The 22,125-nt window shown below is 49.0% G+C and overlaps 1 protein-coding gene across 1 annotated transcript in view; it reads right to left on the reverse strand.

Annotated features, from left to right (window-relative positions):
- Nucleotides 1–411: 411 nt before the first annotated feature.
- The window catches only part of LOC311125806 (poly(rC)-binding protein 4-like), a gene marked incomplete at both ends in the record, with an annotated part of 53,091 nt that continues 31,377 nt past the window's right edge, over nt 412–22,125 (reverse strand). Inside the window, 3 exons of the mRNA XM_084199838.1 lie at nt 412–820; nt 3,065–3,234; nt 14,016–14,071. Of these exons, the coding sequence (XP_084055964.1) occupies nt 412–820; nt 3,065–3,234; nt 14,016–14,071 (635 nt within the window). The remainder of the gene's footprint in view (nt 821–3,064; nt 3,235–14,015; nt 14,072–22,125) is intronic.

Raw genomic sequence — 22,125 nt, forward strand, 5'->3', positions numbered from 1 at the left:
TACTTTTGACCAGAGCTCTATGGTCCCTAGAGCCCTATGAGCTCTGGACAAAAGTAGTGCACTATAAAGGGAATAGGGTGCCATTTGGGTATACACAGCCTATGGCTTGATAGGTTTCCTTGGCCTGACAACATAAATATAGCCGTCTATACGAGCCAATCCAAAGTTCCTCCTAGTGTTTCAGTAATATGAGGGACAAAAAAGCTACAAAACAAAATCAAATCGATAGTCTGTTAAATGTCCTACACAGCTGCATCACCAGGCAAGAAGAACGAGAGTGGAGGAGAAGAAAAAAAAACGGCTATTTTTCTTCCCTCCATTCTTACCCCCCCCCCCCCCGCCCCCCCTTTGTCTCGGGGGACGGAGGAGAGAGGGACGGAGGGATAGATGGAGGGATGGAGACGGTCGTCATCAGTACGGCGCAAACTTCTGTCTCTCTGGTTTCTTCCCGATCCCGTTGACGGAAGAGATCTTCGCCGTGTAGATCTGAGCCTGAGCCTGAGCCTGAGCCTGAGCCTGAGCGGCTGCTGCGTTGGCGGCAGGGTTGGATAAAGCCAGGTAGGGCATGGATTGGAGGGATTTCATGGATTGCATTCCGAGGAGGCTGGAGAGGGAGAGGGCCCCATAGGGGTTGCCCATCATGGGGACTGCAGCGTGGGGGTTGTGGTGGGACATGCCGGGGCAGCCCATTGCAGCCAGGGTGGCAGCGGCTGAGGAGGAGGAGGCGGGGGAGGGGGAGGACGGTTGGGTGTAGGCCATGGTGAGGTCAGCAGAGGTCGACATGGAGGAAGACTGGGCGGTGGATTTGGCGGTCTCTAAACTGCACAGGGGGGATAGGAGGAGGAGGAGGAGGAGGAGGAGGAGGAGGAGGAGGAGGAGGAGGAGGGAGGGTGGAGGGGGGGACAAGGGAAGAGGAAAGGAGGGAGGAGGGAGGGGAGGACAAGGGAAGAGGAAAGGAGGGAGGAGGGAGGGGAGGACAAGGGAAGAGGAAAGGAGGGAGGAGGGAGGGGGAGGACAAGGGAAGAGGAAAGGAGGGAGGAGGGAGGGGAGGACAAGGGAAGAGGAAAGGAGAGAGGAGGGAGGGGAGGACAAGGGAAGAGGAAAGGAGGGAGGAGGGAGGGGAGGACAAGGGAAGAGGAAAGGAGAGAGGAGGGAGGGGAGGACAAGGGAAGAGGAAAGGAGGGAGGAGAGAGGAGGGAGGGGAGGAGGGAGGGGAGGAGGGAGTACCGGATGGAAACGGGTTAGAAGGTTAAATAAATAAAATACATGTTAAAGAAAGAAATTGAGAAAAATTAAAGAAATGAAATAAAAGGAGATAAAATGTGTGTTTTTCGCTGGAGGTTGCAACAGATTACTGGAGGGAGGGTCTTTAGGGATGTCATGTGGGGAGTGGGTGCTATAAGTCGGGGTGGTGGCTTGGGGGTGGGGTTTCGGTACGGGAAACAAATACATTCAAAGTTCATTAGGATTTTCCTTATTATTGTAAGATTCAAATATATATAATGCATTTGTCAATATGTAAATAAATATATATATTGCATATTGTGAATGTTTTGTTTGTGTGAATACAATGTGTAACTACTAATATAGTGTAATTTCTAATATAGTGTAATTTGTCATATAGTGTAATTTGTCATATAGTGTAATTACTAATAGAACATGTACAACGTGTAATTCAGCATGGCCATAATATGCTTTTTAGGTTAGAAGAATGATGGTATGTTACGGTATGACCTTCTGGCCCTACATGTTTGTACTTCGAAGTTACGGGGTAATGTTCAAAATGTGGCACTTTCAACTGTCTGATGCAATGCTTGGAACAGAGACAGTGAGTGAACTGTGAACGCTCTAGTCGCTCTGCTGATCGGAGGCGAGAGGACCTCAGAGAGCAGTCACACAACATTAATAATCATCACAAGATAGAAGGTTTATTTTAATCAGTGTGTTAATGCATCGTTGTCATACTTGACAGTTTTAGCATCCTAATGCAAATGTGTTGCTAGTGTAGTTTTCTAATAGTATGGGTCTATCTCCCCAATACTCAGTAGTAATTGGTGAATTTAGACATGAATTGGCAACATCAGTACAACAACTCCTTTGTCCAAATGTGTAATCTGTGAAGATAAATGTGTAAAGATTATCTCTTGAAGCAGTAGAATTGAGTCTTGAGACATGAGTATCTAGGGCCAGGGTTCTTTCCTGATCATGTGACCTGACCAGTGGAATGAAAAAGGTGCCAGTACTCATTTTAATTTGACAGTACTGGAAGTCATATTTTAGAGCCAATTCAATAAGGTGTTGGACTCATACAGCACTCTGTACCGGTGTGTACCCGCCCAATTCAAGCACAGCCAGGAAGTGGTCTGGGTGCTGGCTCTACAAGGTACTGTACACATCTAGTGTCTTATTGTTTACATTGTTGATCTGCTGGGTGGTGCTTTCTCTTAACAGGAGGTGGTGTTGGGTCAGGTTGCTTTCTCTTAACAGGAGGTGATGTTGGGTCAGGTTAATGGAGATGGGTATTTCCTGTGATGGTGACGTGTCTGTCGCTCTCCCTCCTCACTTCTCTCTCCTCCCCTCTCTCCTCCCCTACCTTCCCTCTCCTCCCCTCTCTCCTCCCCTACCCTCCCTCCCCTCCCCTCCCTCCCTTCCCTCTCCTCCCCTACCTTCCCTCTCCTCCCCTCTCTCCTCCCCTACCCTCCCTCCCCTCCCCTCCCCTCCCCTCCCCTCCCTTCCTCCCCTCTCCTCCCCTCACTCTCATCCCCTCCCCTCTCTCCTCCCCTCCCTCTCCTCCCTCCCCTCCCCTCCCCTCCCCTCCCCTCCCTCTCCTCCCTCCCCTCCCCTCCCCTCCCCTCCCCTCCCTTCCTCCCCTCTCCTCCCCTCACTCTCATCCCCTCCCCTCTCTCCTCCCCTCCCCTCCCCTCCCCTCCCCTCCCTTCCTCCCCTCTCCTCCCCTCACTCTCATCCCCTCCCCTCTCTCCTCCCCTCCCTCTCCTCCCTCCCCTCCCCTCTCCCTCTCTACTCCTTGTGTGCTGTACTCGGTGGTGCCAGAGCTTTCTCTTACCAGGAGGTGATGAGGTATTGGGCCAGGTTGATAGAGATGGTGGTCCCTGTGATGGTGACATGTCTATCACTGGTGCTGTCCAGCTGGCTACCAATCTTTATCTGAGCCCCTGACGCCTGGCGGATCTCATTGATCTTGGTGCCCTGACGCCCGATGATGGAGCCGATGAGCTGAAGGAGAGAGAGGAGAGAGGGGATGTGAGAATGTGGGTGTTGATCTGGGTGCCCTGATGCCCGATGATGGAGCCGATGAGCTGAAGGAGAGAGAGGAGAGAGGATGTGAGAATGTGGGACACTTGACAGATCACATCTTTATTACTAAAACCCCAAAGGGAGTTGGTGTTGATAAAACTAAATGTCCAGGGCCAACTTGAAAAACAGATATCAATCTTAATGGGACTTCCCAGAATAAAGGATACAGTGCATTCGGAAAGTATTCAGACCCCTTGACTTTTCCCACATTTTGTTACGTTACAGCCTTATTCTAAAATTGATAAAATACTTTATCTCATCAATCTACACACAATACCCCCCAATGACAAAGCAAAAACAGGTTTTTAGAAATTGTAGAATATTTTTTTAACATAAAAAACGGAAATATCACATTTATATTAAGTATTCAGAACCTTCACTCAGTACTTTGTTGAAGCACCTTTGGCAGCATTTACAGCCTCGAGTCTTCTTGGGTATGACGCTACGAGCTTGACACACCTGTATTTGGGGAGTTTCTCCCATTCTTCTCTGCAGATCCTCTCAAGCTCTGTCAGGTTGGATGGGGAGCGTTGCTGCACAGCTATTTTCAGGTCTTTCCAGAAATGTTCGATCGGGTTCATGTCCGGGCTCTGGTTGGGCCCCTCGAGGACATTCAGAGACTTGTCCCGAAGCCACTCCTGCGTTGTCTTGGCTGTGTGCTTAGGGTCGTTGTCCTGTTGGAAGGGGAACCTTCACCCCAGTCTGAGGTCCTGAGCGCTCTGGAGCAGGTTTTCATCAAGGATCTCTCTGTACTTTGCTCCATTCAGCTTTCCCTCGATCCTGACTAGCTTCCCAGTCCCTGGTGCTGAAAAACATCCCCACAGCATGATGCTGCCACCACCATGCTTCACCGTAGGGATGGTGCCAGGTTTCCTCCAGATGTGACGCTTGGCATTCAGGCCAAAGAGTTCAATCTTGGTTTCATCAGACCAGAGAATCTGGTTTCTCATGGTCTGAGAGTCTTTAGGTGCCTTTTGGCAATCTCCAAGCGGCCTGTCATGTGCCTTTTACTGAGGAGTGGCTTCCGCCTGGCCACTCTACCATAAAGGCCTGATTGTTGGAGTGCTGCAGAGATGGTTGTCGCTCTGGAAGGTTCTCCCATCTCCACAGAGGAACTCTGGAGCTCTGTCAGAGTGACCATCGGGTTTTTGGTCACCTCCCTGACCAAGGCCCTTCTCTCCCGATTGTTCAGTTTGGCCGGGTGGCCAGCTCTAGGAAGAGTCTTGGTGGCTCCGACCTTCTTCCATTTAAGAATGATGGATGCCACTGTGTTCCTGGGGACCTTCAAAGCTACATAACGTTTTTGGTACCCTTCCCCAGATCTGTGCCTCGACACAATCCTGTCTCGGAGTTCTACGGACAATTCCTTCGACCTCATGGCTTGGTTTTTGCTCTGACATGCACTGTCAACTGTGGGACCTTATATAGACAGGTGTGTGCCTTTCCAAATCATGTCCAATCAATTTAATTTACCACAGGTGGACTCCAATCAAGTTGTAAAAACATCTCAAGGATGATCAATGGAAATAGGATGCACCTGAGCTCAATTTCGAGTCTCATAGCAAAGGATCTGAAGACTTATGTAAATAAGGTATTTCTGTTTTTTATTTGTAATAAATGCGCGACATTTTCTAAAAAACTATTTTCGCTTTGTCATTATGGGGTATTGTGTGTAGATTGCCGGAAAAAAAACATTTATTCCATTTTAGAATAAGGCTGTAACGTAACAAAATACGGAAAAAGTCAAGGGGTCTGAATACTTTCTGAAGGCACTGTACATGAAAAATAAATGTAAAGGTTTGTGTACCATGGAAACATTGTCTTGAGCATGGTTTAAAAACAAACATTCCACAGTTTGTGTCTCAGTGCATAACAGATCTACCAGGGAAAAGCTAATAACCTTCAAAATCAGGGGTCAATTCCCATACCTTGTAAACCCTACCGGTAGTCAATCTGTACACTGCATCCAGTTACTCTCACTGCCTATATATCATATATATATATATATATATACATCATAGCCCATATATCCCTCGCCTATACCCTTTGAAGCTAAGTGACTACTGATTTCTTACCAAGGTAACTTCACAAGAGTATTTGCTTCCTGGACACGAGTCAGACTAGTGATTCTGTTTAGTGGGTCAGACTAGTGATTCTGTTTAGTGGGTCAGACTAGTGATTCTGTTTAGTGGGTCAGACTAGTGATTCTGTTTAGTGGGTCAGACTAGTGATTCTGTTTAGTGAGTCATACTAGTGATTCTGTTTAGTGGGTCAGACTAGTGATTCTGTTTAGTGGGTCAGACTAGTGATTCTGTTTAGTGGGTCAGACTAGTGATTCTGTTTAGTGGGTCAGACTAGTGTTTCTGTTTAGTGGGTCAGACTAGTGATTCTGTTTAGTGGGTCAGACTAGTGATTCTGTTTAGTGGGTCAGACTAGTGATTCTGTTTAGTGGGTAATAGAAATGCAATAGGAAACAACCAGCAGAAATGTAAAATGAGGGATAGTATGTGACTAGTAGTGGCTTAGCTACCTTAAAATCAAATGGCTTTTTAGCAGACAGTTTATCAAAAGCGACTTACAGTACAGTGAGTTCCTTGTTGTAAGTATACACTAAGTGGCCAGTTTATTAGGTATACCATCCCGTTCACGAAAATGGATCGCTCCTACAGACAGTGAGTCACGTGGCCGTGGCTTGTTATATAAAGGAGGCAGACAGGCATCGAGGCATTCAGTTACTGTTCATTTGAACGTTAGAATGGGGAAAAAGAGTAACCTAAGTGATATGGTACTATCGTCGGTGCCTGGAGCGTCGGATCCAGTATCTCTGCTGATTAGAGAGGTGGAAGGAGAATGGCAAGAATCACGCAAGCTAACAGGCGGCCCACAAACAGACAAATAACGGCGCAGTACAACAGTGGTGTGCAGAACGGCATCTAGGAACACACAACTCGTCGGTCCTTGTCACGGATGGGCTATTGCAGCAGACGACCACACCGGGTTCCACTCCTATCAGCTAAAAACAAGAAGAATCTCTCCAGTGGGCACGCCATCACCAACACTAGACAATTGAGGAGTGGAAAAACATCGCCTGGTCTGACGAATCCCAGTTCCTGTTGCATCATGCTGATGCCAGAGTCAGGCATAAGCAGTATGAGTCCATGGCCCCCATCCTGCCTGGTGTCAACGGTACAGGCTGGTGGCGGTGGTGTAATGGTGTGGGGAATTAGGTCCCTTGATACCAATTGAGTAATGTTTCCATGCCCCAAAGAATGCAGGCTGTTCTGGAGGCAAAGGGGGGTCCGGCCCGGTACTAGATTGGTGTACCAAATAAACTGTGGCCGCAGCGGGAATTGAAACTAGCATTTTCAGACCAAAGCCAACAGGGTCATCCACCCATCAATGGGTATTAATCGTTAGTCTTGTTTGGAACAATATATCAGAGCTCTCAATGTAAACTACAACAGGCGCTGCAGCCTGACTCATCCTCCTGTCTCTGCTCTGGGATCGTCTACTGTGGGTCTAGTGTGGTAGTATGTTTCTACTGTGTCCTGTCTGTGTGTTTCTCTGGTGTGTGTGTGTGTGTGTGTGTGTGTGTGTGTGTGTGTGTGTGTGTGTGTGTGTGTGTGTGTGTTCTCTGGTCTGGTTATTCTCAGTGACAGCAGAGGGCATGGGTAAGGGATCAGGGATCCGTCAAAGACAGTCAAGCCCAGTGTCAGAGATCAGGGACAGACCTGGGTTCAAGTACTATTCGAAATATTTCAAATAGTTTTAGTGTTTGATCTAGTGTAACTGGAGTGATCTGGTCTAACTGGAGTGATCTAGTCTAACTGGAGTGATCTAGTGTAACTGGAGTGATCTAGTCTAACTGGAGTGATCTAGTGTAACTGGAGTGATCTGGTCTAACTGGAGTGATCTGGTCTAACTGGAGTGATCTAGTCTAACTGGAGTGATCTGGTCTAACTGGAGTGATCTAGTGTAACTGGAGTGATCTGGTCTAACTGGAGTGATCTGGTCTAACTGGAGTGATCTAGTGTAACTGGAGTGATCTGGTCTAACTGGAGTGATCTGGTCTAACTGGAGTGATCTGGTCTAACTGGAGTGATCTGGTCTAACTGGAGTGATCTGGTCTAACTGGAGTGATCTAGTGTAACTGGAGTGATCTGGTCTAACTGGAGTGATCTGGTCTAACTGGAGTGATCTGGTCTAACTGGAGTGATCTGGTCTAACTGGAGTGATCTGGTCTAACTGGAGTGATCTAGTGTAACTGGAGTGATCTGGTCTAACTGGAGTGATCTGGTCTAACTGGAGTGATCTGGTCTAACTGGAGTGATCTGGTCTAACTGGAGTGATCTGGTCTAACTGGAGTGATCTAGTGTAACTGGAGTGATCTAGTGTAACTGGAGTGATCTGGTCTAACTGGAGTGATCTAGTCTAACTGGAGTGATCTGGTCTAACTGGAGTGATCTGGTCTAACTGGAGTGATCTGGTCTAACTGGAGTGATCTGGTCTAACTGGAGTGATCTGGTCTAACTGGAGTGATCTAGTGTAACTGGAGTGATCTAGTGTAACTGGAGTGATCTGGTCTAACTGGAGTGATCTAGTCTAACTGGAGTGATCTGGTCTAACTGGAGTGATCTGGTCTAACTGGAGTGATCTGGTCTAACTGGAGTGATCTGGTCTAACTGGAGTGATCTGGTCTAACTGGAGTGATCTGGTCTAACTGGAGAGCCAGCTGCCAGGTGCGTGAGAGGTTTGCACTTATGCAACTATTCTATTGTTCTCATTGTGCCAGTAAATCCCAGATATTTCAGTATTTGAAATTACAAAAATGATTTCAAACAGTATTTGAACCCAGGACTGAGAGGAAGCCCGTACAGTGTCAGGGCTAAGGGCCTTGATGTCAGGAGTTAGGCCCCTGATCGAGAGAGAGCCCTATGTCTCACTGTGTCCCAAATGACACCCTATTCAGTGCACTACTTTTGATCAGGACCCATAGTGCTCTGGTCAAAAGTAGTGCACTATATAGTTAATAGGGTGTCATTTGGGACACAATAACTCCAAGTCATGTCTGAGGCCTGGACAGGGATGAAGTGACACCAACATGGACGTGTCGGCAGCTTGGCATGCCGTCTGACGGACAGACCCTCATATCCTCTCTCTCTCTCTCTCTCTCTCTCTCTCTCTCTCTCTCTCTCTCTCTCTCTCTCTCTCTCACCACAGCACAAACAGGCATTCCTTTCCTCACGAGTCACCCGCTCACCCAGTGTATGATCTATCACCACTCCGTCCTTCTCCCACCCTCCTTCTCTCCCACTGCCTCCCTCCTCTCTCCCCCCCTCTCCTTCCCCCACTGTGGTTTATTAATGGCCTGCTGATTGGGGGACTAAGCTAAGTGCCCACAGACAGGTACCAGGTCCAAACCACTCTGTCTGTCTGACTGTTAGCTCTCAAACTGCCCCCATATCACTGCACAGTACAGGACTCGGTTGATCTCAGTCTGATGTTAAAGAAGTGGATTCTGGGTGGATTCCCTGCTGCAGTTGTAATGTGAAAGGGCTTGTTATGTGGAGCTGGAGGACATCACAGCCCCCACCCCTGGACATTCACAGATAAAGCCCCTCCAGGCCTTCAGGAAGTTCACAGCAGCGAGTGCCTTAGTATCTCACTGTGCCTCTCTCTCTCTCTCTCTCTCTCTCTCTCTCTCTCTCTCTCTCTCTCGCTTGCTCTCTCTCTCTCTCTCTCTCTCTCTCTCTCTCTCTCTCTCTCTCTCTCTCTCTCTCCTCTCTCTCTCTCTCTCTCTCTCTCTCTCTCTCTCTCTCTCTCTCATATTATTCCTATTCATATTGTTCTCCTTCTGATAGAAAGGGGGTATGTGGAGAAAAATGTGGTTGCAACCTTATCTAACACGATTAACAACTTTATCCATCAAGGTTGACGCATGTTAGAACATTGAATCTTTAATGCGAAGGCCCTCTAATGGAAGACCACAGAAACACAATGACAGAATGCCAAACAATGGCTGTCTGAGAATGTTACCATCCCTCGAATCTTTGCTTCTTCTGTTGCTGTTCTTTCAGTTTCTCTCAAAGCGCATTGTAGGAGAGGATCCAAGGTCCCTTCCTCTGACTTCCGCCTACAATGAGCTTTGAGAGGAATTGAGGAAACAAGGACGGCCGAAAGCAAGGATTTGATAGCTAGTAACGTTTTCAGACAGACTATATAATAACAATGTGGGACAAAAGTAACGCTGTCTCCTTGTCTATATAAAGATTCAGAGTCTCAATTACAATGAATTGAAACCAGATCTAAAAATCCACACCTTTCCCTTAATTTTAGATAGACGTTTATCCTCATCCTTCCTGTCCTGACGTTTATCCTTCCTGTCCTGATGTTTATCCTTCCTGTCCTGACGTTTATCCTTCCTGTCCTGATGTTATCCTTCCTGTCCTGACGTTTATCCTTCCTGTCCTGATGTTTATCCTCATCCTTCCTGTCCTGATGTTTATCCTTCCTGTCCTGATGTTTATCCTTCCTGTCCTGATGTTTATCCTTCCTGTCCTGATGTTTATCCTCATCCTTCCTGTCCTGATGTTTATCCTTCCTGTCCTGACATTTATCCTTCCTGTCCTGGACGTTTATTGTCATCCTTCCTGTCCTGATGTTTATCCTTCCTGTCCTGACATTTATCCTTCCTGTCCTGACGTTTATTGTCATCCTTCCTGTCCTGATGTTTATCCTTCCTGTCCTGATGTTCATCCTTCCTGTCCTGACGTTTATCCTTCCTGTCCTGACGTTTATCCTTCCTGTCCTGATGTTTATCCTCATCCTTCCTGTCCTGATGTTTATCCTTCATGTCCTGACGTTTATCCTTCCTGTCCTGACGTTTATCCTCATCCTTCCTGTCCTGATGTTTATCCTTCCTGTCCTGATGTTTATCCTTCCTGTCCTGACGTTTATCCTTCCTGTCCTGATGTTTATCCTTCCTGTCCTGACGTTTATCCTTCCTGTCCTGATGTTTATCCTTCCTGTCCTGATGTTTATCCTTCCTGTCCTGATGTTCATCCTTCCTGTCCTGACGTTTATCCTTCCTGTCCTGATGTTTATCCTTCCTGTCCTGATGTTCATCCTTCCTGTCCTGACGTTTATCCTTCCTGTCCTGATGTTTATCCTTCCTGTCCTGACGTTTATCCTCATCCTTCCTGTCCTGATGTTTATCCTTCCTGTCCTGATGTTCATCCTTCCTGTCCTGACGTTTATCCTTCCTGTCCTGATGTTTATCCTTCCTGTCCTGATGTTTATCCTTCCTGTCCTGACGTTTATCCTCATCCTTCCTGTCCTGATGTTTATCCTTCCTGTCCTGATGTTTATCCTTCCTGTCCTGACGTTTATCCTCATCCTTCCTGTCCTGATGTTTATCCTTCCTGTCCTGACGTTTATCCTTCCTGTCCTGATGTTTATCCTTCCTGTCCTGATGTTCATCCTTCCTGTCCTGACGTTTATCCTTCCTGTCCTGATGTTTATCCTTCCTGTCCTGACGTTTATCCTTCCTGTCCTGATGTTTATCCTCATCCTTCCTGTCCTGATGTTTATCCTTCCTGTCCTGACGTTTATCCTCATCCTTCCTGTCCTGATGTTTATCCTTCCTGTCCTGATGTTTATCCTTCCTGTCCTGACGTTTATCCTTCCTGTCCTGATGTTTATCCTTCCTGTCCTGACGTTTATCCTTCCTGTCCTGATGTTTATCCTTCCTGTCCTGATGTTTATCCTTCCTGTCCTGATGTTCATCCTTCCTGTCCTGACGTTTATCCTTCCTGTCCTGATGTTTTATCCTTCCTGTCCTGATGTTCATCCTTCCTGTCCTGACGTTTATCCTTCCTGTCCTGATGTTTATCCTTCCTGTCCTGACGTTTATCCTCATCCTTCCTGTCCTGGTGTTTATCCTTCCTGTCCTGATGTTCATCCTTCCTGTCCTGACGTTTATCCTTCCTGTCCTGATGTTTATCCTTCCTGTCCTGATGTTTATCCTTCCTGTCCTGACGTTTATCCTCATCCTTCCTGTCCTGATGTTTATCCTTCCTGTCCTGACGTTTATCCTTCCTGTCCTGATGTTTATCCTTCCTGTCCTGACGTTTATCCTCATCCTTCCTGTCCTGATGTTTATCCTTCCTGTCCTGATGTTTATCCTTCCTGTCCTGACGTTTATCCTTCCTGTCCTGATGTTCATCCTTCCTGTCCTGATGTTTATCCTTCCTGTCCTGATGTTTATCCTTCCTGTCCTGATGTTTATCCTTCCTGTCCTGACGTTTATCCTCATCCTTCCTGCCCTGATGTTTATCCTTCCTGTCCTGACGTTTATCCTTCCAGTCCTGATGTTTATCCTTCCTGTCCTGATGTTTATCCTTCCTGTCCTGACGTTTATCCTTCCAGTCCTGATGTTTATCCTTCCTGTCCTGATGTTTATCCTTCCTGTCCTGACGTTTATCCTTCCTGTCCTGATGTTTATCCTTCCTGTCCTGACGTTTATCCTCATCCTTCCTGTCCTGATGTTTATCCTTCCTGTCCTGATGTTTATCCTTCCTGTCCTGACGTTTATCCTCATCCTTCCTGCCCTGATGTTTATCCTTCCTGTCCTGACGTTTATCCTTCCAGTCCTGATGTTTATCCTTCCTGTCCTGATGTTTATCCTTCCTGTCCTGATGTTTATCCTTCCTGTCCTGACGTTTATCCTCATCCTTCCTGTCCTGATGTTTATCCTTCCTGTCCTGATGTTTATCCTCATCCTTCCTGTCCTGATGTTTATCCTTCCTGTCCTGATGTTTATCCTTCCTGTCCTGATGTTTATCCTTCCTGTCCTGACGTTTATCCTCATCCTTCCTGCCCTGATGTTTATCCTTCCTGTCCTGACGTTTATCCTTCCAGTCCTGATGTTTATCCTTCCTGTCCTGATGTTTATCCTTCCTGTCCTGACCCTTATCCTTCCTGTCCTGACGTTTATCCTTCCTGTCCTGACGTTTATCCTTCCTGTCCTGATGTTTATCCTTCCTGTCCTGACGCTTATCCTTCCTGTCCTGACGTTTATCCTTCCTGTCCTGACGTTTATCCTTCCTGTCCTGATTTTTATCCTTCCTGTCCTGATGTTTATCCTTCCTGTCCTGATGTTTATCCTTCCTGTCCTGAAGTTTATCCTTCCTGTCCGGATGTTTATCCTCATCCTTCCTGTCCTGATGTTTATCCTTCCTGTCCTGATGTTTATCCTTATCCTTCCTGTCCTGATGTTTATCCTTCCTGTCCTGACGTTTATCCTCATCCTTCCTGTCCTGATGTTTATCCTTCCTGTCCTGATGTTTATCCTTCCTGTCCTGATGTTTATCCTTCCTGTCCTGATGTTTATCCTTCCTGTCCTGATGTTTATCCTTCCTGTCCTGATGTTTATCATCATCCTTCCTGTCCTGACATTTATCCTTCCTGTCCTGATGTTTATCCTTCCTGTCCTGACGTTTATCCTTCCTGTCCTGATGTTTATCCTTCCTGTCCTGATGTTTATCCTTCATGTCCTGATGTTTATCCTTCCTGTCCTGATGTTTATCCTTCCTGTCCTGACGTTTATCCTTCCTGTCCTGACGTTTATCCTTCCTGTCCTGATGTTTATTCTCATCCTTCCTGTCCTGGCAGAGATCTAGGATAGATGACTAGGGTGAACTTCAGAACCATGCAGTCCGTCTCTTCTGACATCCAGGGACAGATACAACAAAGGCCAGCATATCAGGGCACTTCTCCAGGAGTGTTGGGTGGCAATATTAGTGGCTGGTGGAATTTGGTTGGGAAGCCCCTGCTCTGGCTCAAGTCTAAAGTATGTGTCCCCCGCACTAAGTCCTACTACTTCCACCCACCTCTAGAGTCTACAGTGTCTATGCTGGGCCATGCTGAGTTGGGCTGGGGAGGGGCTGGGGAGGGGAGGGGCTGGGGGAGGACCTGGGGGAAGGACTGGGGGAGGGGCTGGGGCAAGGGCTGGGGAGGGGCTGGGGAGGGGCTAGAAAAGGACCTGGGAAAGGGCCTGGGAGGGGCTGGGGAGGGAATTGGGTAGTGAAGGCTGGGCTTGAGTGGGCTGAGCAGGGGAGGGCTGTCCTGGGCTGGGGTGGGCCGAGCTGGGGAGGGCTGTCCTGGGCTGGGGTGGGCCGAGCTGGGGAGGGCTGTCCTGGGCTGGGGTGGGCCGAGCTGGGGAGGACTGTCCTGGGCTGGGGTGAGTTGTACTGTATTGTGTGGAAGGAGGGCTCAGTTGAAAGCCCTCTGGTTGCTTTATTTCCTGCTCTGTTTTGACAGCACAGAGCCTTTCAATATGTCAAGCTTCATGACTAGATTTAGTGCAAACTCATAGAACTCCGCTGAGACATATGGACGGAGAGATGGGAAAGAAGGAGGGAGGGAGGGAGGGAGGGAGGGAGGGAGGGAGGGAGGGAGGGAGAGCAAGAGAGAGACAGAGACAGAGAGATGACGAGAGAGAGGTGACATCGTTACGAAGTGATTTCAACACGCTTTTCCCAGTTTTGCCCGTCGAGTTAGAGGCAACGTTGGAATGCATCAGAGAACAGCGCTGGAATGAGTAGTGGGTGGGTGTCTGACTGTACTGAATAGTATTGTTCAGGTCTGTTATGTGGCAGTGTTTCTTACATAGCAGACAAAGTATTGCTTGCTACACTTACGTCATTAGGAATGAGCAGTTCCTGTGATGAGGTCTGGGAATTGGAGTCCATTCCTGCTGGGAGAAAAAATAGGTAACTAAACCCACGGGGAATCACACAGTGAAACATTATTCAATTCACAGTAAAACCCCAATTATAACACAGGGAATCACACAGTGAACCATTATTCAATTCACAGTAAAACCCCAATTATAACACGGGGAATCACACAGTGAAACATTATTAATTTCACAGTAAAACCCCAATTATAACACGGGGAATCACACAGTGAAACATTATTCATTTCACAGTAAAACCCCAATTATAACATGGGGAATCACACAGTAAAACATTATGCACTCCTGTCTCTCCTCTCTACTCTCCTGTCTCTACTCTCTACTCTCCTGTCTCTACTCTCCTGTCTCTCCTGTCTCTTCTCTCCTGTCTCTTCTCTCCTGTCTCTACTCTCCTGTCTCTCCTGTCTCTTCTCTCCTGTCTCTCCTCTCCTGTCTCTACTCTCTACTCTCCTGTCTCTACTCTCCTGTCTCTTCTCTCCTGTCTCTTCTCTCCTGTCTCTACTCTCCTGTCTCTTCTCTCCTGTCTCTTCTCTCCTGTCTCTTCTCTCCTGTCTCTCCTCTCCTGTCTCTACTCTCTACTCTCCTGTCTCTACTATCCTGTCTCTCCTGTCTCTACTCTCCTGTCTCTTCTCTCCTGTCTCTTCTCTCCTGTCTCTCCTGTCTCTTCTCTCCTGTCTCTCCTCTCCTGTCTCTACTCTCTACTCTCCTGTCTCTTCTCTCCTGTCTCTTCTCTCCTGTCTCTCCTCTCCTGTCTCTTCTCTCCTGTCTCTTCTCTCCTGTCTCTTCTCTCCTGTCTCTCCTCTCCTGTCTCTACTCTCTACTCTATTGTCTCTACTCTCCTGTCTCTCCTGTCTCTACTCTCCTGTCTCTTCTCTCCTGTATCTCCTGTCTCTCCTCTCTACTCTCCTGTCTCTTCTCTCCTGTCTCTTCTCTCCTGTCTCTACTCTCCTGTCTCTCCTGTCTCTACTCTCCTGTCTCTCCTGTCTCTTCTCTCCTGTCTCTCCTCTCTACTCTCCTGTCTCTCCTGTCTCTCCTCTCCTGTCTCTCCTCTCCTGTCTACTCTCCTGTCTCTCCTGTCTCTACTCTCCTGTCTCTTCTCTCCTGTCTCTACTCTCCTGTCTCTCCTGTCTCTACTCTCCTGTCTCTCCTGTCTCTACCCTCCTGTCTCTCCTGTCTCTATTCTCCTGTCTCTCCTCTCCTGTCTCTCCTCTCTACTCTCCTGTCTCTCCTCTCCTGTCTCTACTCTACCATCTATCCTGTCTCTACTCTCCTGTCTCTCCTCTCCTGTCTCTACTCTCCTGTCTCTCCTCTCTACTCTCCTGTCTCTTCTCTCCTGTCTCTCCTGTCTCTACTCTCCTGTCTCTCCTCTCCTGTCTCTCCTCTCTACTCTCCTGTCTCTCCTGTCTCTCCTCTATACTATCCTGTCTCTACTCTCCTGTCTCTACTCTCCTGTCTCTACTCTCCTGTCTCTCATGTCTCTACTCTCCTGTCTCTCCTGTCTCTACTCTCCTGTCTCTCCTGTCTCTTCTCTCCTGTCTCTCCTCTCCTTTCTCTACTCTCCTGTGTCTACTCTCCTGTCTCTCCTGTCTCTACTTTCCTGTCTCTCCTGTCTCTACTCTCCTGTCTCTCCTCTCTACTCTCCTGTCTCTCCTCTCCTGTCTCCCCTCTCCTGTCTCTCCTGTCTCTACTCTCCTGTCTCTCCTGTCTCTACTCTCCTGTCTCTCCTCTCCTGTCTGTCCTGTCTCTACTCTCCTGTCTCTCCTCTCTACTCTCCTGTCTGTCCTGTCTCTACTCTCCTGTCTCTCCTGTGTCTACTCTCCTGTCTGTCCTGTCTCTACTCTCCTGTCTCTCCTCTCCTGTCTCTCCTCTCTACTCTCCTGTCTCTCCTCTCTACTCTCCTGTCTGTCCTGTCTCTACTCTCTACTCTCCTGTCTGTCCTGTCTCTATTCTACCATCTATCCTGTCTCTCCTCTCCTGTCTCTACTCTACCGTCTCTCCTGTCTCTCCTCTCTACTCTACCGTCTCTCCTGTCTCTTCTCTCCTGTCTCTCCTCTCTACTCTCCTGTCTGTCCTGTCTCTCCTCTCCTGTCTCTCCTGTATCTACTCTCCTGTCTGCCCTGTCTCTACTCTCCTGTCTCTCCTGTTTCTACTCTCCTGTCTCCCCTGTCTCTCCACTCCTGTCTCTACTCTCCTGTCTCTCCTCTCCTGTCTGTCCTGTCTCTACTCTCCTGTCTCTACTCTCCTGTCTCTCCTCTCTACTCTCCTGTCTGTCCTGTCTCTACTCTCCTGTCTCTCCTGTGTCTACTCTCCTGTCTGTCCTGTCTCTACTCTCCTGTCTCTCCTGTCTCTACTCTCATGTCTCTACTCTCCTGTCTCTCCTCTCTACTCTCCTGTCTCTCCTGTCTCTCCTCTCTACTCTCCTGTCTCTCCTGTCTCTACTCTCCTGTCTCTACTCTCCTGTCTGTCCTGTCTCTACTCTCTACTCTCCTGTCTGTCCTGTCTCTACTCTACCGTCTCTCCTGTCTCTCCTCTCTACTCTCTACTCTACCGTCTCTCCTGTCTCTACTCTACCGTCTCTCCTCTCCTGTCTCTCCTCTCCTGTCTCTCCTCTCTCTCCTCTCTACTCTCCTGTCTCTCCTCTCCTGTCTCTCCTCTCCTGTCTATCATGTCTCTCCTCTCCTGTCTCTCCTCTCTACTCTCCTGTCTGTCCTGTCTCTACTCTCCTGTCTCTCCTGTGTCTACTCTCCTGTCTGTCCTGTCTCTACTCTCCTGTCTCTCCTGTCTATCCTGTCTCTCCTCTCCTCTCCTGTCTCTACTCTCCTGTCTCTCCTGTCTCTACTCTCCTGTCTCTACTCTTCTGTCTCTCCTCTCCTGTCTCTCCTCTCTACTCTCCTGTCTCTCCTGTGTCTACTCTCCTGTCTGTCCTGTCTCTACTCTCCTGTCTCTCCTGTCTCTACTCTCCTGTCTCTCCTCTCTACTCTCCTGTCTCTACTCTCTACTCTCCTGTCTCTCCTGTCTCTACTCTCCTGTCTCTCCTGTCTCTACTCTCCTGTCTGTCCTGTCTCTACTCTCCTGTCTGTCCTGTCTCTATTCTACCATCTATCCTGTCTCTCCTCTCCTGTCTCTACTCTACCGTCTCTCCTGTCTCTCCTCTCTACTCTACCGTCTCTCCTGTCTCTACTCTCTCTCTCCCCTCTCCTGTCTCTCCTGTCTCTACTCTACCGTCTCTCCTGTCTCTACTCTACCGTCTCTCCTGTCTCTTCTCTCCTGTCTCTCCTCTCTACTCTCCTGTCTCCCCTCTCCTGTCTCTCCTCTCTCCTCTCCTGTCTCTCCTCTCTACTCTCCTGTCTCTCCTGTCTCTCCTCTCTACTCTCCTGTCTCTCCTGTCTCTCCTCTCTACTCTCCTGTCTCTACTCTCCTGTCTCTCCTCTCTCCTCTCCTGTCTCTCCTCTCTACTCTCCTGTCTCTCCTGTCTCTCCTCTCTACTCTCCTGTCTCTCCTCTCTACTCTCCTGTCTCTCCTGTCTCTACTCTCCTGTCTCTCCTGTCTCTACTCTCCTGTCTCTACTCTCTACTCTCCTGTCTGTCCTGTCTCTACTCTACCATCTATCCTGTCTGTCCTGTCTCTACTCTCTACTCTACCGTCTCTCCTGTCTCTCCTCTCTACTCTACCGTCTCTCCTGTCTCTACTCTACCGTCTCTCCTCTCCTGTCTATCCTGTCTCTCTTCTCCTGTCTCTCCTCTCCTGTCTCTCCTCTCCTGTCTCTCCTCTCTACTCTCCTGTCTCTACTCTCCTGCCTGTCTTGTCTCTCCTCTCCTGTCTCTACTCTCCTGTCTCTCCTCTCTACTCTCATGTCTGTCCTGTCTCTCCTCTCCTGTCTCTCCTCTCTACTCTCCTGTCTCTACTCTCCTGCCTGTCCTGTCTCTCCTCTCCTGTCTCTCCTCTCCTGTCTCTCCTGTCTCTCCTCTCCTGTCTCTCCTCTCCTGTCTCTCCTGTCTCTACTCTCCTGTCTCTCCTCTCCTGTCTCTCCTCTCTACTCTCCTGTCTCTCCTCTCTACTCTCCTGTCTCTCCTGTCTCTATTCTCCTGTCTCTCCTGTCTCTACTCTCCTGTCTGTCCTGTCTCTACTCTCTACACTCTCCTGTCTGTCCTGTCTCTACTCTACCATCTATCCTGTCTCTCCTCTCCTGTCTCTACCGTCTCTCCTCTCTACTCTACCGTCTCTCCTGTCTCTACTCTACCGTCTCTCCTGTCTCTACTCTACCATCTCTCCTGTCTCTCCTGTCTCTACTCTACCGTCTCTCCTGTCTCTACTCTCTCTCTCCCCTCTCCTGTCTCTCCTGTCTCTACTCTCCTGTCTCTACTCTCCTGTCTCTACTCTCCTCTCTCCTCTCTCCTGTCTCTCCTGTCTCTACTCTCCTGTCTCTCCTCTCCTGTCTCTCCTGTCTCTACTCTCCTGTCTCTACTCTCCTCTCTCCTCTCTCCTGTCTCTCCTGTCTCTCCTCTCCTGTCTCTCCTCTCTACTCTCCTGTCTCTCCTCTCCTGTCTCTCCTCTCTACTCTCCTGTCTCTCCTCTCTACTCTCCTGTCTCCCCTCTCCTGTCTCTCCTCTCTACTCTCCTGTCTCTCCTCTCTACTCTCTTGTCTCTCCTGTCTCTCCTCTCTACTCTCTTGTCTCTCCTGTCTCCCCTCTCCTGTCTCTCCTCTCTACTCTCCTGTCTCTCCTCTCTACTCTCTACTCTCCTGGCTGTCCTGTCTCTACTCTCCTGTCTCTCCTCTCTACTCTCCAGTCTCTCCTGTCTGTCCTGTCTCTACTCTCCTGTCTCTCCTGTCTCTCCTGTCTCTCCTGTCTCTACTCTCCTGTCTATCCTGTCTCTACTCTCCTGTCTCTCCTCTCTACTCTCATGTATCTCCTCTCCTGTCTCCCCTCTCCTATCTCTCCTGTCTCTACTCTCCTGTCTCTCCTGTCTCTACTCTCCTGTCTCCTCTCTCCTGTCTGCCCTGTCTCTACTCTCCTGTCTCTCCTGTCTCTCCTGTCTCTACTCTCCTGTCTCTCCTGTCTCTACTCTCCTGTCTCTTCTGTGTCTACTCTCCTGTCTCTCCTGTCTCTACTCTCCTGTCTCTCCTGTCTCTCCTCTCCTGTCTCTACTCTCCTGTCTCTCCTGTGTCTACTCTCCTGTCTCTCCTGTCTCTACTCTCCCGTCTCTCCTCTCTACTCTTCTGTCTCTACTCTTCTGTCTCTACTCTCCTGTCTCTCCTCTCTACTCTCCTGTCTTTCCTCTCTACTCTCCTGTATGTCCTGTCTCTACTCTCCTGTGTGTCCTGTCTCTACTCTCCTGTCTGTCCTGTCTCTACTCTACCATCTATCCTGTCTCTCCTCTCTACTCTCCTGTATGTCCTGTCTCTACTCTCCTGTGTGTCCTGTCTCTACTCTCCTGTCTGTCCTGTCTCTACTCTACCATCTATCCTGTCTCTACTTTCCTGTCTCTCCTGTGTCTACTCTCCTGTCTCTCCTGTCTCTACTCTCCTGTCTCTCCTCTCTACTCTTCTGTCTCTACTCTTCTGTCTCTACTCTCCTGTCTCTACTCTCCTGTCTCTCCTCTCTACTCTCCTGTCTCTCCTCTCTACTCTCCTGTATGTCCTGTCTCTACTCTCCTGTGTGTCCTGTCTCTACTCTCCTGTCTGTCCTGTCTCTACTCTCCTGTCTGTCCTGTCTCTACTCTACCATCTATCCTGTCTCTACTCTCCTGTCTCTATTCTCCTCTCTCCTGTCTATCCTGTCTCTACTCTCCTGTCTCTATTCTCCTCTCTCCTGTCTATCCTGTCTCTACTCTCCTGTCTCTATTCTCCTCTCTCCTGTCTATCCTGTCTCTACTCTCCTGTCTCTATTCTCCTCTCTCCTGTCTATCCTGTCTCTACTCTCTCCCCTCTCCTGTCTCTCCTCTCCTGTCTCTCCTGTCTCTCCTGTCTCTCCTCTCCTGTCTATCCTGTCTCTCCTCTCTCCTCTCCTGTCTCTCCTCTCCTGTCTCTCCTCTCCTGTATCTCTACTCCTGTCTCTCCTGTCTCGTATCTCCTGTCTCTTCTCTCCTGTCTCTACTCTCCTGTCTCTCCTGTCTCTACTCTCCTCTCTCCCCTCTCCTGTCTCTCCTCTCCTCGTCTCAGTAAGGAGCTTGTCTTTCTTTCTAAACAGTGTTTCTTAACAGACTATAACACTGCCATGACTGATGAGCTTTTTACATGATGGATCCCCCATCCATAGAGAGAGGATCCCCCATCCATAGAGAGAGGATCCCCCATCCATAGAGAGAAGATCCCCCATCCATAGAGAGAGGATCCCCCATCCATAGAGAGAGGATCCCCCATCCATAGAGAGAGGATCCCCCATCCATAGAGAGAGGATCCCCCATCCATAGAGAGAGGATCCCCCATCCATAGAGAGAAGATCCCCCATCCATAGAGAGAGGATCCCCCATCCATAGAGAGAGGATCCCCCATCCATAGAGAGAGGATCCCCCATCCATAGAGAGAGGATCCCCCATCCATAGAGAGAGGATCCCCCATCCATAGAGAGAAGATCCCCCATCCATAGAGAGAAGATCCCCCATCCATAGAGAGAAGATCCCCCATCCATAGAGAGAGGATCCCCCATCCATAGAGAGAGGATCCCCCATCCATAGAGAGAGGATCCCCCATCCATAGAGAGAGGATCCCCCATCCATAACACAGAGAGAGGATCCCCCATCCATAACACAGAGAGAGGATCCCCCATCCATAGAGAGAGGATCCCCCATCCATAACACAGAGAAAGGATCCCCCATCCATAGAGAGAGGATCCCCCATCCATAGAGAGAGGATCCCCCATCCATAGAGAGAAGATCCCCCATCCATAGAGAGAGGATCCCCCATCCATAGAGAGAGGATCCCCCATCCATAGAGAGAGGATCCCCCATCCATAGAGAGAGGATCCCCCATCCATAGAGAGAGGATCCCCCATCCATAGAGAGAAGATCCCCCATCCATAGAGAGAAGATCCCCCATCCATAGAGAGAAGATCCCCCATCCATAGAGAGAGGATCCCCCATCCATAGAGAGAGGATCCCCCATCCATAGAGAGAGGATCCCCCATCCATAGAGAGAGGATCCCCCATCCATAACACAGAGAGAGGATCCCCCATCCATAACACAGAGAGAGGATCCCCCATCCATAGAGAGAGGATCCCCCATCCATAACACAGAGAAAGGATCCCCCATCCATAGAGAGAGGATCCCCCATCCATAACACAGAGAGAGGATCCCCCATCCATAACACAGAGAGAGGATCCCCCATCCATAACACAGAGAGAGGATCCCCCATCCATAACACAGAGAGAGGATCCCCCATCCATAACACAGAGAGAGGATCCCCCATCCATAACACAGAGAGAGGATCCCCCATCCATAACACAGAGAGAGGATCCCCCATCCATAACACAGAGAGAGGATCAGAACCCCCCCATCCATAACACAGAGAGAGGATCCCCCATCCATAACACAGAGAGAGGATCCCCCATCCATAACACAGAGAGAGGATCCCCCATCCATAACACAGAGAGAGGATCCCCCATCCATAACACAGAGAGAGGATCCCCCATCCATAACACAGAGAGAGGATCCCCCATCCATAACACAGAGAGAGGATCCCCCATCCATAACACAGAGAGAGGATCCCCCATCCATAACACAGAGAGAGGATCAGAACCCCCCCATCCATAACACAGAGAGAGGATCCCCCATCCATAACACAGAGAGAGGATCAGAACCCCCCCATCCATAACACAGAGAGAGGATCCCCCATCCATAACACAGAGAGAGGATCAGAACCCCCCCATCCATAACACAGAGAGAGGATCAGAACCCCCCCATCCATAACACAGAGAGAGGATCCCCCATCCATAACACAGAGAGAGGATCAGAACCCCCCCATCCATAACACAGAGAGAGGATCCCCCATCCATAACACAGAGAGAGGATCAGAACCCCCCCATCCATAACACAGAGAGAGGATCCTCTCCTCTTT

This window comes from Coregonus lavaretus, assembly GCF_964263955.1.
Source record: "Coregonus lavaretus genome assembly, contig: HAP1_SCAFFOLD_466, whole genome shotgun sequence".
In the NCBI taxonomy this organism is placed as follows: Eukaryota; Metazoa; Chordata; class Actinopteri; order Salmoniformes; family Salmonidae; genus Coregonus; species Coregonus lavaretus.